Source organism: Cherax quadricarinatus, chromosome 80 (genome assembly GCF_038502225.1).
Source record: "Cherax quadricarinatus isolate ZL_2023a chromosome 80, ASM3850222v1, whole genome shotgun sequence".
Classification (NCBI taxonomy): Eukaryota; Metazoa; Arthropoda; class Malacostraca; order Decapoda; family Parastacidae; genus Cherax; species Cherax quadricarinatus.
Genome location: NC_091371.1, coordinates 18,931,555 through 18,944,786, shown reverse-complemented (window position 1 = coordinate 18,944,786; position 13,232 = coordinate 18,931,555). Strand labels below are relative to the sequence as shown.

The window sequence follows — 13,232 nt, the reverse complement described above, 5'->3', positions numbered from 1 at the left end:
CAAGAAAACTAGAATACAACAATAAATACCATACAAAAATACACTGCAAAGTCACTGATTTATTCCAAAAAAATGGTCAAAGTTTTTTTTTTCTCATTATGCACTGTGCTGCAGGATTTTTTTTAGACTGTGCACACTGACCACATAGACCCATTCTTTCATATGAAGGCCTACCAGCTTTCTCCCACTAGATTTGAGGCCGCTAGAATTTATACGTACTAGTACGTCAAAAACCCCTACGCGTAAAACGTACTAGTACGACGAAAACCCTCAAAGGGTTAAATACTGTAACAAAAATAGACCTTAGAAATGATTTTGTATAATTACTTTCATAAAGATGCATATTAAAGTTAAGAAAAATTTCCAAGTCTGAAGTCAGTAACTAAGTTAAAAATTAAAGTATTTCCTGACAAACTTGACAGCAATAGAAGCTCACTGCTAGACAGACAGGGTCAAGAAGGCATAGGTCTTGACAGCTCAAATTTCAGAAGATATTTTTCACTTTAAAACAGATGGAACCCTCAGCATTATCACATTCTCGGTGCCTAAGCTTTGTGCCAAACCAATTAAGATATGAAAGGGTTAATTAACCCTTTCAAAGGAACTTAAAAATTTAAACAATAGTAGACTAGGAAGAAGCTGTGGGTTTATAAAAATCTGAACTGTAAATGGAGGTTGCCAAGACTTTTAAACAAAAAAATAAATTAATAGGAAAATATTTAGTAAAATCCTAATTACATCATTTAGTGAATAGAATAGTAAGTTACATACAATGACTTCCATGTAAAGTTGATGATCAATTCCACACAACCTGCTGAACCAAAGGTGGTTAACTGCACTGTGATGGAAATCTTGGTATATTGCCAAGTTTCAAAAGTACACTGTGCAAACTTAAGTGGCATACGTATTTGAACACAAACTATCAAGAACTGTGCTATATATATCACAGTATAGAGACTAAATATTTTATGACTAGTAAATAAATATACAAAATACAATAAGTAGACAATTTACAATACAGAAAAGCAGTTTTCCCCACACATTCTCAAAATGAAAGACCAGGCCCTGTAATGTATTTACATTAAAATAATGTGTAAATTACAGACCACAGTGTGTCAAGCTGAAGACAAAGTGTTGACATTCTTTCAAAATAAACAAGCAGTTAACACTAGTGTAGATTAACATTTTCAAGCCACAAGGGCTGTAGCAACTTTAGAAAGAAACCAATATTTTAGCTAAAATCATTAAAAATATATACATTGTTCAAATAGCATATTTGTCAAGTAAATGTAGGCACTTTGCAAAGTATAAATGCTTTAACAAAAAATTTAATTCACAATCACTCATTGACAAGCATTCAAGATCCCACTTTGAAGTTGGATTGGCACAATATATTAGGATACCCGAAATTGTTTTCTTCCATATCAGCGAATATGACACTTGTGCCAGCTTTTTGTCCATGACATTTTCTTTGCAACTCAATGTCCTGCCACCTGTAAGTAAAAAAAAAAAATTTCAAAATGCAAGAAATTTATATTGCATATCCCTTCATTTCTAAAACTGACAAATGGGGCCTAAATACAAAAATCTTCTTTAGGCAGCATGTCAAGAAACCTTAGTAAAAAGCTGAAGTACCAGTAAAGATGGAGATGACCTTTTCCTTGGGCAATTATTATACAACAAACTGTATGACCAAAATGGGTTTAGCACTCTGTTATGATTATAATATACAATAAATGCTGCAGTGTATGGAGTTTTCCACAAACACAAGTGATTACCATGTCACATTAAAATACTTAGTGTAAGAGAAACAGAATCGGGGATGCAAACTGACTCAAGAGACCAGCATTCAAGAGAAGTGAGTAAATTGACAGCAACTGTGAAACTAGGAGCTTGGAGAGCAAACCATCCAATTACAATTTTTTTTTTTTTAATAAAAAATGTAAGGACAGGTTTGCATTAAAAACAAAAAAAAAACAAAAAAAAAAAAAGAGGAACTAGAAGAACCACTAGTTCAAGTACCAATGCAAAGGAGAGAAAGAGAAAGAAAGAGACCCTTGGTCACAAACTTCATCATGTCGAAGAATTAAAAAAAAAAAAAACACTTATGAAATGATGAGAATCTTCTCCTGAAGGTAATGAAACCAAAAATTCGAAATCTGAGGGAAACTTGTGGAATTATGTTCTTGCGAAGTTAGCAGTCTTGGTGATACTGTATTTATGCATCGGCGATTTCACCCACTGAGCCCTGTTTTGAGCCAATTCCTTTGTTCCACTCAACCAAACTCTGCTATTTCGCTAGAACTCCTGTTATTCTATTGACTGAATACAAGAAACAAACCACCCATTTACCTATTTCAACTACACAAAAAAGTGATCAGAAATTTACCACAAAATTCAAGAAAGGCCAATTTCAAAATAGGGGCCAGAATAGACAATGCAGACATTCCTGGCACTAAAATAACATTTTCTCTGTTCATTAGTCAGGTCACCAGACCCCTCTTATACTACGCTTGCTTTTCATTTTGAATTTTTATTCACACAAAAACTAGATGATTTACTGTTATTCAGATTACTACATATTTTTTTTTTTTTATTATCACACCGGCCGATTCCCACCAAGGCAGGGTGGCCCGAAAAAGAAAAACTTTCACCATCATTCACTCCATCACTGTCTTGCCAGAAGGGTGCTTTACACTACAGTTTTTAAACTGCAACATTAACACCCCTCCTTCAGAGTGCAGGCACTGTACTTCCCATCTCCAGGACTCAAGTCCGGCCTGCCGGTTTCCCTGAATCCCTTCATAAATGTTACTTTGCTCACACTCCAACAGCACGTCAAGTATTAAAAACCATTTGTCTCCATTCACTCCTATCAAACACGCTCAAGCATGCCTGCTGGAAGTCCAAGCCCCTCGCACACAAAACCTCCTTTACCCCCTCCCTCCAACCCTTCCTAGGCCGACCCCTACCCCGCCTTCCTTCCACTACAGACTGATACACTCTTGAAGTCATTCTGTTTCGCTCCATTCTCTCTACATGTCCGAACCACCTCAACAACCCTTCCTCAGCCCTCTGGACAAGTTTTGGTAATCCCGCACCTCCTCCTAACTTCCAAACTACGAATTCTCTGCATTATATTCACACCACACATTGCCCTCAGACATGACATCTCCACTGCCTCCAGCCTTCTCCTCGCTGCAACATTCGTCACCCACGCTTCACACCCATATAAGAGCGTTGGTAAAACTATACTCTCATACATTCCCCTCTTTGCCTCCAAGGACAAAGTTCTTTGTCTCCACAGACTCCTAAGTGCACCACTCACTCTTTTTCCCTCATCAATTCTATGATTCACCTCATCTTTCATAGACCCATCCGCTGACACGTCCACTCCCAAATATCTGAATACGTTCACCTCCTCCATACTCTCTCCCTCCAATCTGATATTCAATCTTTCATCACCTAATCTTTTTGTTATCCTCATAACCTTACTCTTTCCTGTATTCACCTTTAATTTTCTTCTTTTGCACACCCTACCAAATTACAAATTACACCCTACCAAATTACTACATAATTGTAATAATTGTATAAATAATATCAGCACATTTGTGAATGCATATCAGACCCACCAACTGACATGTGTTGAACCTATGACGTGATTTTCTTTTACTCTTCAACATTGTCAAAAATCTAACATTTCCACTAATTAGAGCTCAATTTCAAGCTCCTTTTAGTTGTTAAGCCATTCAAAATCACCTGTATTTCTGTAATATATCTTCTATGTCATGTCTGAGGGCAATGTGTGGTATGAATATAATGCAGAGAATTCGTAGTTTGGAAGTTAGGAGGAGGTGCGGGATTGCCAAAACTGTTATCCAGAGGGCTGAGGAAGGGTTGTTGATGTGGTTCGGACATGTAGAGAGAATGGAGCGAAACAGAATGACTTCAAGAGTGTATCAGTCTGTAGCAGAAGGAAGGCAGGGTAGGAGTCGGGGTAGGCCTAGGAAAGGGAGGTAGGAGGAGGTAGGAGGAGGAGGAGGAGGAGGAGGAGGAGGAGGGGGTAAAGGAGGTTTTGCGTGCGAGGGGCTTGGACTTCCAGCGGGCATGAGTGAGCGTGTTCGATAGGAGTGAATGGAGACAAATGGTTTTTAATACTTGACGTGCTACTGGAGTGTGAGCAAAGTAACATTTATGAAGGGGTTCAGGGAAACCAGCAGGCTGGACTTAAGTCCTGGAGATGGGAAGTACAGTGCCTGCACTCTGAAGGAGGGGTGTTAATGTTGCAGTTTAAAAACTGTAGTGTAAAACACCCTTCTGGCAAGACAGTGATGGAGTGAATGATGGTGAAAGTTTTTCTTTTTCGGGCCACCCTGCCTTGGTGGGAATCGGCCAGTGCTTTAATAAATAAATAATCTTCTATTCTATCAAATGAGACCAAGAAAATGATAATACAACCATAAATACCTTACGAAAATACACCACAAATTCCCCGTTTTAAACCAAAAACACAGTCGCAGTTTTTTTTTCTCATTACACAATGCTTGATAGCTTTTTTTTTTTTTTTTTTTTTTTAAATACTGTGCATACTGACCATGCAGGTCTACAAGCTTTCTCCCACAAGATTGGAAGCCACTAGAATTTTGGCGTAGTATTACAGGACCGATACTGGCTTCAAAGCCATAATTTTATAGGACCAACACCGAAGGAGTTAACCCTTTCAGGGTGTCCGACGTACTAGTACGGCTTACGCACCAGGGTTATTGACGTAATAGTACACCTAAATTCTAGTCTTCAAATCTAGCGAGAGAAAGCTGGTAGGCCTACATATGAAAGAATGGGTCTATGTGGTCAGTGTGCACAGTATAAAAAAATCCTGCAGCACACTGTGCGTAATGAGAAAAAAAAACTGACCGTGTTTTTGGTTTAAAACAGCGACTTTGCACTGTACTTCCATATAGTATTTACGGTTGTATTCTAGTTTTCCTGGTCTCATTTTATAGAATGGAAGACATATTACAGAAATTGAGATGATGTTGATTGGTTTCACAATGAAAAGTACCTTGAAATTGAGCTCAAAGTAGCAGAAATGTTTGAGTTTTGCCAAAGTTCAAAAGTAAACAAATCATGCCACGCGTCCAATACACATCAACTAGCGAGTCTAATATTCTTTCACAAGTGCACTGATATTATTTATACCATTTCTACACTAATGCAGTAGTCTGCATAACAGTAAATCTTTTTTGTGAGAATAAAAATTCAAAGTGGAAAGCAAAAGAAATGTAAGAGGGTCCTGGGGACGTGACTAATGAACAGAGGAAATGTTATTTTAGTGCCAGGAATGTCTTTCTTGTTTATTCTGGACCCTATTTGGAAATCGGCATCTTTTGAAATTTGTGTGAAATTGGCAAAATTGCTAATTTCTGATCACTTTATTGGATAGCTGAAATAGGTAAATGGGCAGTTTCTTGTACTCATTCGATAGAAAAAATGGAGTTCTAGTGAAATAGTTATGATTTTCGTTGACTAGTACACTGGAATTGGCCGAAAATAGGGCTGAAAGTGGGCGAAATCGCCGATGCATAAACATCGTCCAGACCGCTAAGTTCGCGAGACCATAATTCTGTAAGATTTCCATCAAATTTCACACTTTTGGTGTCATTATGATTAGGAAAAGTTTCTCTATCTTTTCTTAAGAAAAACGTTTTTTTTTTTTTCCCCCAAAAAAATTTTCGACCCTGAGAACAAGTTTAGGAGAGGGCCTCTCGACCCTGAAAGGGTTAACCTGCACAGTGAATGTTATCCCGCTTATGTGCTTCAGTGGACAGGTTAGGGTACTATAAGTTTTTCGTTTCTTTTTCCATGACAATTTTCACTGGGTTATTTCTTACCAGGTGGCATTCTGTCTCTGGTCCCTTTTCACTACCACAGTTTTATTACACTGCTTCAGTTACAGCAAACTTCAATAACACTTTCTTGACAATATCCATTCAAGTTCTGAAACCTATCATCCTTGTTTTTTATATTAATATAATTAATTTGGCATTGTCCAATCTCTTATTGCTAAGTCATTTATACATATACATGAACCGGATGTAATCTAGTACTTAATGTTTCAAGTACTCCACTAGTCACACACTTCCCTCTTAAAACTTCATTTTAGCTCTGTTTTATATCATTCAGGTGTTTTATAAGTCTTGTTAGTACTTTTTCTCTTGTTCCTGTCTGCTTCTCCAGTTTGCCAAGTACACTATATGGCACTGTATAGCAGACTTGTTTACCCAGGAATATGCAGTCAAATCATTCTTTCCTACTTTGATCTTGCTCACTCATGCTATGTGAAGAATTTTGCATTTTCTGTGTACCTCTGCTACAAACACCAAACAAAGGCACACCTCTTTCCCAAAGGAAGACAGAAAAAGCTTTGTGTTCATATCCTTAAGATACAGTTTCCAACAGCAACAATTATTAAAAAGTAGCAGTAGTCTACTTCAATAAGCACGTTTGTCTCAACAAGCATGTTTGCTATTGTTGATGTCAAAAAGTTGAAGAATGAGACACTTGTGCAACATTTGGGAATCTCTATTACAGAAATGTTTTGCAAGCCAGTGGCTTCTTCAGTCCATTACAGAGAAGATGAGGAGTTTGAGGTAATCAGTCTCTCAGCTTGGAGCCAATGTTTTTAGTTCCTTGCTCACTTGTATGTACAGTAATGCACTGCATTATGTAATATGTTGAGATCACTCCAAATTTCATAAATATATCCATGATCTTCCATCTATTAGTGTCATGTACATACTGTATGTGTATTATATGTATTTTATAAATACAGTAATTAGACTGTGTGGCTATTTGAATGATAGTTTGTGTGTGGCATTAGGTCTGCCATGAAGTGTGTTTCTTCCATGAGATCCATTCACAATTCACACACTATGTAAAGTTGTGTAGTTCAACGTAAATGCTTGTTCAACCTTAATTAGGCATTCAACAATAAGTAACAGATATGCAGTTCGGTTTTTGGGTATAAATAATGTCTAGAAAGAAAACAAGTATTTAAAAGAAATACTTACAACTAACAATTTGCCTTCTTTAGTTTTGTTGATGGTAGTTACAGCTGATCCAGTATCAAGCATAATTGTGCCCTGTTTACCATTTTTCATAGTGTGACCAATGCTGCAATATAAACAAAAAAAACATTTAAATATATTCTGAAAAAAATTCAAGTTTGCTACTTTGAACAAACGAGCCCTACAATGTAAACTATACGCTATTAAAATTTGCAATGAACTGTGAGAAACTGGATGTAATATACAATCTTCCACAATTCTAGAAAAAAGGCATGTCATCCCATATTACTCGTGTAATAAACAATATCAGCACACAATAATTCGTTAAAAAAAAAAAAAAATGTCTGATCATAAGGTGGTAAAGGAAATTTACTTGAATATTAATAAGAAAAAAATATTCAAAACTTATCTAAGGCTAATGAGGAATGAAACTACAGGAGCACACCACAGTTTAGGCTCCCACTTTTCAGAGTCCCACTGTTTTGGCAGTTTTCAACCGCATCGTCATTTATGTTCGGTGCTTTTATCGTTTTTCCACTGTTATCACAGTTTTTGTACAACAGTTGCATAAGGAAAGGACACCCAGCACTGTATTTTAAGGCAAATATTTATTTTGTCCTGTCTAAAGGCAATGTTTGGTGTAAATATTATGCAGAAAATTCGGAGTGTGGAAATTAGGAGAAGGTGTGGAGTTAATAAAAGTATTAGTCAGAGGGCTGAAGAGGGGTTGTTGAGGTGGTTTGGTCATTTAGAGAATGGATCAAAGTAGAATGACATGGAGAGCATTTAAATCGGTAGGAGAAGGAAGATGGGGTAGGGGTCGTCCTCGAAAAGGTTGGAAGGAAGGGGTAAGGGAGGTTTTATGGGCGAGGGGCTTGGACTTACAGCAGGCGTGCATGAGCGTGTTCGATAAGAGTGAATGGAGAAGAATGGTATTTGGGACCTGACGATCTGTTGGAGTGTGAGCAGGGTAATATTTAGTGAAGGGATTCACGGAAACCGGTTATTTTTATATAGCCGGACTCGAGTCCTGGAAATGGGAAGTACAGTGCCTGCACTCTAAAGGAGGGGTTTCGGGATATTAGCAGTTTGGAGGGATATGTTGTGTATCTTTATACGTATATGCTTCTAAACTCTGCAAAAACAGTGATTATGTGTGAGTGAGGTGAAAGTGTTGAATAATGATGAAAGTATTTTCTTTTTGGGGATTTTCTTTTTTTGGGTCACCCTGCCTCAGTGGGAGACGGCCGACTTGAGAGAAAAAAATAAATTGTCTTTTTATTTTTATGCCTAGCTGTATTGAGCACCTAATATACCAGTATTAACATATCAGGTGTTTTAGATACATTTTATAACAAAAAAACAGCTTTTCCCCCCCCGCCGGTGATTTTTTTTTTTTTGTTTGGGGCCGCCAACCTTCAAGCCATAAGAACAGTGCCCTTCTGTACTGTATATGCCAGCATACAAGTCAACTAAAATTTTGAGGTTTTTATCCAGGTTGAAGCCTATATTTTCATGATAGGCCAATCCTTCCCCCCCCCACCCCAAAAATAAAAGAATATCAAACTGTCAAGTTCAGAGGGTCTGAGCAAACTGACATGGCCCATTAGGTGAATATTTAGAGTGCATATTTTCTCCAGCTCTTTTATATATTTTTTTTTTTTTTGGGGGGGGGGGGGGGGGGTATTATTTCTAGCAATGTGTGACCTTTTAGTAAAACATGCATCTGAGAAACAAAAAATAAAATAGGTAAGAAGTAGGATACAAAACTTTTAACTGTGGTAAAAGTTATGGTACTAGTATGATAGCATCAGCAGGCTAGTACTGTGTCTCCTCCTTCGGTAATGTGCCATGGCCTTATTTTCACCTCTACCATACATCAGCAACTTTTATACTTGGCATAAAAAAAAGGTGACTTTTATACCGGCATATACAGTTATTTAAAAAATGGTGAGCAAATGTATCCTCGTAAAAATATCCTAATATTGTGGTGTCTCATCTACATGCAGGAATGAAACTACCCAGAGATAAATTAAAGTAGATACAGTATATTTATATTTAACAAATCCAAATTTGAAACTTTTGAAAGAAATGATAATGGATCCTGAAGGAAACACAACACGAACCTTTTTTTTTTTTTTTTTAACACATCGACCATCTCCCGCCAAGGCAGGGTGACCCAAAAAGAAAGAAAATCCCCAAAAAAGAAAAAATACTTTCATCATCATTCAACACTTTCACCTCGCTCATACATAATGTCTTTCCAGAGGTGCTCAGATACAACAATTTAGAAGCACATATAGAGATATACAATATACCCCTCCAAACTGCCAATATCACAAACCCCTCCTTTAAAGTGCAGGCATTGTACTTCCCATTTCCAGGGCTCAAGTCCAACTAACCGCTTTTCCCAAATCCCTTCACAAAATATTACTCTGCTCACACTTCAACAGCTCGTCAGGTCCCAAAAACCATGCGTCTCCACTCAGTCTTCACACACTCGTGCACGTTTGCTGGAAGTCCAAGTCCCTCGCCCACAAAACAACCTCCCTCCAACCTTTTCAAGGAAGACTCCTACCCCGCGTTCCTTCCCCTACAGATTTATACGCTCTCCAAGTCATTCTACTTTGATCCATTCTCTAAATGACCAAACCACCTCAACCCCTTTTTCAGCCATCTGATTAATACTTTTAGTAACTCCACACCTAATTTCCACACTCCGAATTCTCTGCATAATATTTACACCACCACTGCCCTTAGACAGGACATCTCCACTGCCTCCAGCCACCTCCTTGCTCAGCACTTGCAACCCAAGCTTCACACCCATACAAGAGTGTTGGTACCTCTATACTTTCATACATTCCCTTCTTTGCCTCCATGGATAAGGTTTTTGGTCTCCACAGATACCTCAATGTACCACTCACCTTTTTTCCCTTCATCAATTCTACGGTTAACCTCATCCATTATATACCCATCTGCTAACAAGTCAACTCCCAAATATCTGAAAACATTCACTTCTTCCATACTCCCTCTCTCAAATGTGATATCCAATTTTCCTTTATCTAAATCATTTGATACCCTCATCAACTTACTCTTATCTATTTTCACTTTCAACTTTTTACCTTTACACACCCTTTCTGGCTAACTACATCAATAGGCATAAAGGAGTACTAAACAGTAATTTAATTTCTTATGAAAGAGTTTTACCATTTTAAGCAAAGTGGTTATATAAATGGAAACAACTACCTCCTTGTATAATATAAAAAAAATGCATGAAAAGTTTAAAGGCTGCCTCAGCAAACACACGCACACAGGAAACTTGGCAGAAAAATGCAACAAAGGAAATATTGTACAGGAAAAGTGGCAAAACAGTAATCAATGAAAAGACTAAGATTGAAAAAGTTCGGCACGACATTAAATGGTACTCTCAAAATAATTATAAATTTCTAATAAATCTCAATAGTTGAGGGGAAAAAACTGTACAACCTACTTTTATTTTAAAAGATCCTCAAATGTAAAAGAAATTATAATACAGTGGAACCTCAGTTTTTGTACGATTCGGTTTTCGATGACTTTCATGAAAATTTTGTCCCAGTTTTTGTACACCCACTTGGTTGTCGTACAGTTGAAAATGGTCCACACCAAACTCGTCCGCCTGCCTGCATGACTTGGCCACTCATTTCCTGGTATCGAGTGCCCACACAAAGCATCCCACGTGTTCATGATTTTGAAGGGTTTGAGGCTGACCATGACGACCCTATGCCTCTTGTGGAATTTATTGTATCTTTGGGGAAGTCCACTGGGCTGGACGAGTGCGCCCAGGATGTGGAAAAGTTGGTGGACAACCACAGGGAAGAGCTAACCATTGAAGAGCTGCAAACCCTTCAACTGGAACAACAACAGACTGCAGCTGAGGAAACTGCTTCAGAGGAAGAGGGGAGAACGTGCCTTCTTCAGTGATTAAGGACATACATGCAAAGTGGAATGAGTTGCAAAGTTTTATGGAGAAATATCACCCTAACAAAGCTGTTGCACGCCATGTCTGCAACATGTTCAATGGCAATGCCTTGTCCCATTTTAGGCAAATCTTGAAGACACCAGAAACAGACCTCTCTGGACAGATTTTTTTGTGCAACAGGAGTCCAGTCACTCAAGCTGGTCCTAGTGCCAGTAAAAGACAAAGAAGGGAAGTAACCCCGGATAGGGCCTCGATACCTGAACTCCTTATGGATGAGGATTCCCCTTCCAAACCTCTACTCCCTCTCCCCTCCGTCTTCCATAAGCCAACAAGAGTCTTCAATAAAGGTAAAATATGAAATGGATAAATGAACATTTAACTAGTCATTTATATTTCTCATTGTTTTATGTAAAACTATATTCTCTATAAAATGTATTTTTTGTTAATATTTTTGGGTGTCTGGAATGGATTAATTGGATTTACATTATTTCTTATGGGAAATACTGCTTCAGTTCTCGTACGATTTGGTTTTTGTCAGACTTTTTTGAACGGATTAATCACAAAAACAGAGGTTCCACTGTACTATATACTGTACAATTTTTCACCTAAGAAATATTAAAAAACTTGCTTTACCTCTCAGATTCAGCAACTTTCAGAACTTCAGGGCTGTCACTGACTGTTATGATCTTGGTGACAGCTTCTATTACATTGGGCAAACTGACGATTAAATCCCCCTGCAAAATAATTTTTAAAATTACCTTGCAATTCCCATAGAAGTACTTTCATGATACAGTACAACAATTCTAAAACAAATGCTGTAACACTGAAAACTAAAAATTTTTATAAAATAATCATGTTTTTCACTTTGTAAATATCATTAACTTTCAGGTTTAAAGAATTTATTATATCACAATGACAATATTGAAGGACAAAATTGTTTATAAGTGCTTTGTGTGCAACCAACACCTTATGACATGCTCAGATGTGCACTACATACTTTAATATGCATTTAGAAAGCAACATAATACCATATTAAATAATCCTGTTGTAATGTCTTTGGTAATGATCATCTTACAAGTAATTAATTTCTATACTGAAATACAATATGTTAGCCACTTGTAATAGAAACATTATTTGAATATAAATTAATATCACATTAATTGTTTGAGAAATCCCTCATATGAAAGATGTGGCACACTACAAATGTAAAAACAGAAAAAAACACGTGTAAAGAAACTTAATTTTTAATTAGAAAGGCTTTATATAAATTCTATTTATTGCATTAACACTTGAACAAACCTTACCAAAACTTTAAAGATGTCTCGTTAAATGAATCTTATGCAGATCTTGGACCATTCTTCCTAGAATGATGCTTATTAGTGCACATCGGTCTATACCATCACCATGCTAATTATCTCAAATATTTTGTATTTTGAATACCCTGCCCAATACTCTACATGCAAGTTTCCTTACAGAAGGATAAGTATCAAAAAAATTTAATGTTCACTAGAATTTATCACATTTTACAGTAGGAATGGAACTACCATTACAAGTAAAAGTGCATAAAGTCAAACAACACTGAATAAGTGTAAAGAACTGTGCATAGAGTGCATATAACTGTCATGCATCAAGAAATATTTATGAAAAGTTTGTGCTAAAATGTGCTCAACCACAAATTTCTGCAGTGCTAGGTACATTATGAAATTTTTAAAAATCTGTTCATAATTAGTGTTAAATGAATACCAGTTCAAGATACTGAACTGTAACTCAAAATACTGCCCTTGTTTATGAATGGATCAGTTACCATATGTATAATTAAAAAACAAAAATGGCTAACACGAGAGCTATGAATGAATGGATTTATACATGGCTTAATTCTTATCTATACCAATTTTATTACAAAGGCAGAACCTTCCCGGGTCAAATGAAGTATAATTGCTTAAACTTACATACAGTATATGCATAATCTAAGGAAATTTCAGAATGGTAGAACCGTCCTGTATCTGTTTACCTGGAGAGAGTTCCGGGGGTCAACGCCCCCGCAGCCCGGTCTGTGACCAGTGTGTGTGTGTCTGTGGATTTGGTTTCTGCAGTTTGTTTTCCAAGATTTACCAGTGACCAAAAATAACCCTTAATTTTGCTTAATGACTCCAAAGTGCAAAAGTAGTAATGCTGGCAGTCCTTCAAAGCCTAAGAGAAATGCTTCC

General features: G+C 37.1%; 1 protein-coding gene across 4 annotated transcripts in view; it reads right to left on the bottom strand.

Annotated features, from left to right (window-relative positions):
• Positions 1-1,235: 1,235 nt before the first annotated feature.
• Positions 1,236-13,232, bottom strand: part of Myo61F (Myosin 61F) — a 204,933-nt gene continuing 192,936 nt past the window's right edge. For all 4 annotated transcript variants that reach the window (XM_070102210.1, XM_070102211.1, XM_070102209.1 and 1 more), the window contains 3 exons: positions 11,659-11,759; positions 7,071-7,173; positions 1,236-1,493 (listed from right to left, as the gene is read on the bottom strand). In XM_070102210.1, coding sequence (XP_069958311.1) covers positions 1,479-1,493; positions 7,071-7,173; positions 11,659-11,759 — 219 coding nt within the window. In that variant the 3' untranslated portion in view covers positions 1,236-1,478. The remainder of the gene's footprint in view (positions 1,494-7,070; positions 7,174-11,658; positions 11,760-13,232) is intronic.